The sequence below is a fragment of the Atta colombica genome, unplaced genomic scaffold, assembly GCF_001594045.1.
Source record: "Atta colombica isolate Treedump-2 unplaced genomic scaffold, Acol1.0 scaffold254, whole genome shotgun sequence".
In the NCBI taxonomy this organism is placed as follows: Eukaryota; Metazoa; Arthropoda; class Insecta; order Hymenoptera; family Formicidae; genus Atta; species Atta colombica.
The window spans coordinates 1,654,173-1,661,213 of NW_017259353.1; the positions used below are offsets into that span (position 1 = coordinate 1,654,173).

Below are 7,041 nucleotides of genomic sequence, written 5' to 3' on the forward strand. Positions count from 1 at the left end.
TTTCGTTCACACCACTGATGGCACCAGCAACTAATAGCTGAACGGTTCTGTACAGCGAACTATTCAGAAACGGTTTACCCACGTTACTGGATAGCCCACATTGCTTGGAACTTACATTTAGCGCCACTTCATGATAAGAAGTAACAAGAAAACAGTACTATAATATCACGACACCTGTCGCAGGTTTCTGTCTTGACAAGAGACGATGATGCTGACTTAATATTCTTGCGTTCTTACGTGCGTTTGCGCATGAATTTTCGCAGGTGGTGATTTTTCGGTACCGAAACGAGAGAAGCCCGAGGTGTGTGCCGGTCGGCGTGTTAAACTCGAGGAGCAACAACACAAATCTGAGGCGCCCTGGTCGAGGGGCGTAGTCCGAAATCGAAGAAGAAAAAAATATTTAGTGACCTGACGTAGCATATATCTTACATCGGATTTCATACTAACTCGTGAGAAGATTATGAGATCGTACACGTAAGAAGAATTGAAAAGAGAAAAAGAGAAGAAGAAGGACGAGGCAAAAGAGAGAGCGAATTGAAATCATTTTGACAAATAAATCACCTAATTATTGTAACATTACATATATGATGTCCAGTAGTTTTAAATCTAATTCGTCGACAGTGTCTTCATTTTGGAAATTCAATTAAAGTGCACGCGGAAGATTCGACGACATTCTGACTTATCATCGTGCCAACGAGAATCACTGCCAATGTGCAATTCGGCAGATACTTCTTACGTACAAAAATTAGGTTATTTGCATCTTGGAGATGATACTGCGGATGTTGGTGGTACCGCTAGAGGCTCGGGTTCGAGACCCGAAGCCCAAGTACCCGTGTCAAGAAATGCGATTAACAGAAACGATGCTAGAACGTCTGGTAGACCGGTCGGTGCTATTGAAAGTTTTATTGAAGGCAATTCTTCGGATGTCTCTAGACAGGCAGCCGCCACTGAATATAAATTATATGAGCGTGAAAATATAATAGCTGCTTCACGATTTGCTACACCGAAACCAGTAGAACAAATCAATGCGCAGCAACAGCAACAACAAAATCAGACTCGTGCAAGCCATCAACAGGCTCCTGTTTATGAGAATATAGATTACTATCCGCAACAGAGTCAACCACATCCTCCTTATTATCATCCAATAGAATCTAGAAAAAGCCCCAAAAGTAGTCCTAGAGGTTCTCTAGTTGGTGATTCCTATGAAGGCAATTACAGGAAAGCTCAACCGCAAGTGCCAACTGGCAATCGTTATCAAAGTGCATCACCAGCAAAAGAATTACCGCCATATGAAGCACCACCAGTATACGAAAACATACAGGAAGTGCACTTTTCTGAGAGCATGCAGAACAAGCCAGGACCTCAAGTTCCACCGAATTATTATCATCCAGCAAATATCAATGGTGGTGACTACGTTGTTATGACTGGAAAAGTAGGTCAATCTCAAAATCAACGTGGAATGACTCAAAGTTTATCGTATACCCAACAAAGAAGTGGAAGTTTACGCGGTCAGAGTTATGATGGTTCAAGTTTACAACGATCAATCGATTCATCTACTGCTAAGTACTTACAGAGCTCATCCTCTTCCTCAGATCTTCAATCTGGTAGAAGCGCTTACGTACCTCCCTCCGAATTGCAACCACCAAATAGAAACTTTAACTACAGCACTGATCAGCAGCAGCAACAATCTTCGAGATCTGGTTTACCATATCATAGTGAATCCCCTCCGATACGCTTACCACCAGAACCTCATCATTATCGTGGTTCATTGGAAAATACTATAAGTGGACAACAAGGATTTCGTGCTACAAATCAGGTTGATAATAATCAACCTCTTCAATTTCGGCAGGATAATTCGCAAATTAATTATAAGCCGTATGAAGTTTCTTCAAGGACTACAAATACAAATTTCACAGACTCGCAAACCAGAAATTCTCCAGTATATGGAATTCGTCCAGGAGAACAGACAGCATGTCGTAATCCTCCATGTTATTCTCCAAATCGTTCAATGCCTCAGAGTGATAGAAATTATCATCATCAAGAAAATTTCCCTGCCAGAAATTCTCCTGTTTATTCTTCAAATCGCTCAGCAGAACATTTGAGATTAGGCACATTGCAACAAAGTGATAGAAACTACATGTCAGATGCGTCAGATCTCCCACCTGCAAGGAGTTCATCTTTATACTCTCCAAGCCGAAGTGATCCTGCTAGGGCTATTGTTGCTAACAATAATGCAGTAAGAGAATCCCCGAAAACAAGCCCAACGCATCAAATACCATTAGATATTGCTTCGCAAAATCTAATTAATTCGCCAAGACAAGGACTGTCTCTTTCATCTACCAATTCTATTGGAAGTCCTATACGTGGACAGGTACAAGCTCCTGTCAATAGTGCTTCAACTACAACCAATGAAATTGATGCTAATGCTGGTCCCAGGATCACAAGCCTTCCTCCTGGTGTTACCAGTGGAGTTGCAGGGCCCGTACTCTTAAATGCTGGTGTACCTGTGTTGCAAAGACCTTCGGATTCGGAAGCAGAAGAGAGAAAATCTGTTAGTCCGCCAATTAAGCCAGCACCTGGCAAAGGATTGTTACCCTACAACGTCATTTCTAGACCTTCGGTAAGTTTGTTACTATTTGCAAAATGTCTTAAAAACTGTGCTCTATTTACTTAATTCATTCCAGATCTTATAGTTTTTCCTACTCTCTATACTTTTATCATATATTATTTCATGTTCTACTAAAAATTAATGAAAATAATTATAACTGAATTATTGTAATTGTGATGTATAAATTATATTCTACAAGAAAGATAGGCAATATTCTTAACACAACAAAGTAATCTTACTCCGTTTAAATTAGTCTTATCGCACTCAATGCAATCTATTTAAAAAGTAAAGATTATCGATACTTGCTAATGTAGTTTTTGTTCAAATTCTCAAAGATCATCAATAACTTTTAAGATATGTTTTTTCTATCTTATTTTAGTAATTATCTCATTAATATCGATAATTTTATTTATTTTACATAATATCTGTCCTAGACAATAAAAGATTTATTTCTTATTGCTACACTCTACTTTTCTTTTCGCAATTATTAAATATATATATTTTATTTTAAGTGCAAAAAGTGTACATTAATTTAAATATAAAAAATAAATCTGCCATTTAATTCGTACTTGAAATAAAAATAATTTGCGAATGCTACATTTATGTCTTAGCATTTTATACTTCTTTGTTGCTTAAGTATACATAATGCATTCTGTAAATAAAATTTGAAAAAGTGCTTATGATTTCATCCCCAAAAAATTCTTTCTTCACGTATTCAATGAGTCATAACCGGTAAATTGCTCATCGCTGACAGCGACGTGCATTCACCGAATATTTTACATGTAAATTTATTTTACCATTTTCTGTTTTCATCTTTTCGTTTTTCCCTATCTCTCTTTTTATTCACACATCAAAATCAAAAACAATTAAAAAGAAAAATAGCATTTTATAATATTTGGAGTTCTATATCAGGCGTTTGAGCATAAAAAATAATGGTCCATGTTTTTCCATCCAAAAAATTGTAATATTGCTTTATAAGTAGTCTGTATATAATAAAGTGATAAATAATAACTGCTATCTACTAATTTCTTGACTCAATTTTATATAAAATAATAGTTAGGCAACAGTTTTTGTCGTGTACATTAAATACGCATAGATTCGATATTTAATTGTTAATGATTAATTTTTAATGTTAATGTTTTCCATACAAATTACTTCTCTCAGGGACCAACAGAAGCGGAAAGAAAAATAGAGGAATTAACAAGACAACTCGAAGAAGAAATGGAAAAACAAGAGGAAGAAGGAGAATATTTTGGTAAGAAAAAATTTGCTTACACAATGTTTATTCATTCGTCTCAGAAAACCAAGGCTCATATTTCATATTTTTATGCAATAATGAGCTATCCTAGACGCGTATTACTTAATGTAAATCTAAATTATCGCTTTCAAATGCTTTTTGGCGTTATCTACAATTTTTTTTTGTTTTTCTTTCATACTTGTAATAAAAGAGAGAAAGATTTAGAAAACAATGATCGCAGGTTCGCACGGTCACCCTGAGTAAATCCATAATTTTAGATATTTCTCTGAAATGTTAAAAGGCACGATACGAAGGTTGTGCCAATTCCCACGGCGTGAGTTCGCAGTAGACCGGTTTCGGAAAACGGAATCGAGTTTCGGTGCGTCGCAATACTTTTTAACGCGACAATTCGTTGACATTCACTCTCTTACGTGCTTCCACCCACGTACTTCTCTCACGTTTTTCTCTTGCGTAAAGGGCTGAGGACGAAGGCGATGCATAGGTGTATACACAAATAGATAGCTCACTTGAATCTTTAAAAGTATTAAAATAACACTCGTATTAATATCGATAGATGCACGTGTTAAATCGATACAATATGCGATTAATAATTTCTATGGTTTCCTCGTGTCAAATACGATAACGGTATATATTTTTCAATTATGCAGTTTACAAGATTATACCTGACGCAGAATGAAATTAAATTTTTTGCTCCCTTGCTGTCTTTCTTTCTTCTTCTATTTCTGTTATGTCTATTTGCTAATTATATTTAACATGAGAAGTATAAACTAAAGAGAAGTATAAAAATATTCTGTTGAATCTATTTCTTCTTTTTTCTTCTTTGTTCGTAATAAACCATTTTATATTGTTATCATATATTTTTTCTAAACATCTAATATTTTTAGCGCTTTAATTTAATAGATATTATTGTTTTGATGTTAAAAATGAGATAGTTCTTAATTTCTTCACTTTTAAGAATATAAAAAAATCTAAAGAAATTAAGTGATGTATTTTAAATATCTACGAGTTAAATGATGATAAATTTGATGAAACAAATCTATTATTAACAAGATAAAATTTCGATTATAGATAAAATAAAATTATCGATGCTACAACAATTTAATAAAATATTGTATCAAAATGATGAAGATCATTAACTTTACTTTCTTGAAAATATTAATAAGCAATACAAAGAAAGGCAAAAGAAAATGCTATAATGTAGATTAGAAAATTATCACGATAATTTAGAAAATAAATGTGAACGCAGCCTAATAAATCGCGCAATAAGGAATGGAGCAACCAGACAGGAACCTCGGTTGAGCGAAGCAATGTCAGTCGAGAAGTGGCAAGCGTTTAGGCGAATGTAATGTCTCTCTAGTCGTTTTCATACTTAGACAGTTAGTAGTCTTCGTGTAACGTCCTATACGCGTGGCCGTATCGCTGTGTTCGGGAGCAAATCTCATTATAGATAGACCAGTCCAACTCGGATTCTAGTCCAACCTAGTCTAACGAAACGAAACTAATAAACAGCTAGTGTGGGTGCAGTTTTAAAACGTTGTGCTAAGGGATGGCAGGATTGCTGTTGCCTATCGAGAGCTGTGAGTTCACATTTTTCATCTGTTCATCCACAATAAACTGGAGACCGGGTGAATTTTAAATAATTTTTAAATTATGGAGAGAGGGGAAGGGGACGTGCGAAAATGAATGTGTCACATTGTCACATTCATTGATGGATATATTTTTAACTCCCTGATGGATAAACAATTCTCGTACTCCGCATGAATACGTTGCGCTACAAATGATTTTCGGACTTTTTGCTTCATGATGTAATCAATTTTCCGCTGAATTAAGATTTATATTTCTAATTTAATATAATCGTTTGCATTATATGAATTGTTAGATATAGGCAATTTTTAATTCGTTTGTAAAAGTATAAATGTTTAGAAATATTTGTAATGTGTTCGACAAACAATTTTGATATGTATATTGCAATGAAAGGATTCATATTTCTTCTTTATTATTTCGTAATAAGTAGCGCATAAAATTTCACATTAATTTCTTGATGATAGGTATTTGTCATACATGTGGTGAGAAAGTGACCGGTGCCGGACAAGCTTGTCAAGCAATGGGTAATCTCTATCATACCAATTGCTTCATATGCTGTTCCTGCGGAAGGGCTCTCCGTGGTAAAGCTTTCTACAACGTTCATGGCAGGGTTTACTGTGAAGAGGATTACTTGGTATGTGAGCTATTTTAATGTTGATGACGGAAATAACAGTTATTGAAATCACACTTAATTCACATATACTCATATAAATTGTTGGGTTCGCAGTATTCTGGTTTCCAACAGACGGCCGAGAAGTGCGCGATTTGCGGCCATCTTATCATGGAAATGGTAAGCGATGAGAGTCAATCATTATCATCCGTTAGATTTCTATTGTAATTCAGTATAACGTCACCTTTTGCTTTCCGCAGATACTGCAAGCTATGGGCAAATCATATCATCCGGGCTGCTTCAGGTGTTGCGTGTGCAACGAATGTCTCGATGGCGTTCCCTTTACGGTCGATGTTGACAATAAGATCTATTGTGTAAACGATTACCACAGAATGTTCGCACCTAAGTGTGCATCTTGTGGAAAGGGAATCACGCCGGTTGAGGTATGCGCGTTGGAAATTAACTCGCTTACGTCATTAAGGCGCATGGCAGGCGTTCCCGATAAAATCTCTTTTTACGAGTTGTGTTCTTTTCTATTTTAGGGAACTGAGGAAACGGTTAGGGTAGTCTCGATGGACAAAGACTTTCATGTGGACTGCTACGTTTGTGAGGATTGTGGCATGCAGTTGACCGATGAGCCGGATAAACGGTGCTACCCACTTGATGGCAGACTTATGTGTCGTGCGTGTCACATCCAACGCATATCGCATATGCAACCGAGGGCACCGCAACCGGTGTCTGCTAGCTATCAGTTTATGGGCTAAGTGTACTGACAAGCATCTGTCGGAGCTTTTCGAATTGCGCACGTAACACTAATCCGATAAAGAATACTAAAATCAATTAAATAAAACAAAGGAATCAATGTTAATATTCCTGAATGTTATAGGATCAGGACATACATACATATATATATATCGTAATACATATTAGGGCCTAGTTTTGAAAATAGACTTTCTCGAGAAAATTGATTAACAGAAAAAA

At 36.1% G+C, this 7,041-nt stretch overlaps 1 protein-coding gene across 1 annotated transcript; it reads left to right on the forward strand.

Moving 5' to 3' along the window:
- Positions 1–594: 594 nt before the first annotated feature.
- LOC108689043 (LIM domain-containing protein jub) lies at positions 595–7,041 on the forward strand. Its single transcript, XM_018195642.1, has 6 exons — positions 595–2,620; positions 3,773–3,863; positions 5,915–6,084; positions 6,178–6,240; positions 6,321–6,503; positions 6,603–7,041. Exons 1-6 carry the CDS (start codon positions 710–712, stop codon positions 6,822–6,824), a joined length of 2,640 nt encoding a protein of 879 aa, XP_018051131.1. The 5' UTR covers positions 595–709; the 3' UTR covers positions 6,825–7,041.

Bases quoted from the DNA above. Each gene is read 5' to 3' on its own strand.
- LOC108689043 (XM_018195642.1), top strand. From the start codon at position 710: ATGTGCAATTCGGCAGATACTTCTTACGTACAAAAATTAGGTTATTTG. The intron at 3,864-5,914 runs GTAAGAAAAAAT...TCTTGATGATAG, and splicing joins GGAAGAAGGAGAATATTTTG to GTATTTGTCATACATGTGGT. The intron at 6,085-6,177 runs GTATGTGAGCTA...TTGGGTTCGCAG, and splicing joins ACTGTGAAGAGGATTACTTG to TATTCTGGTTTCCAACAGAC.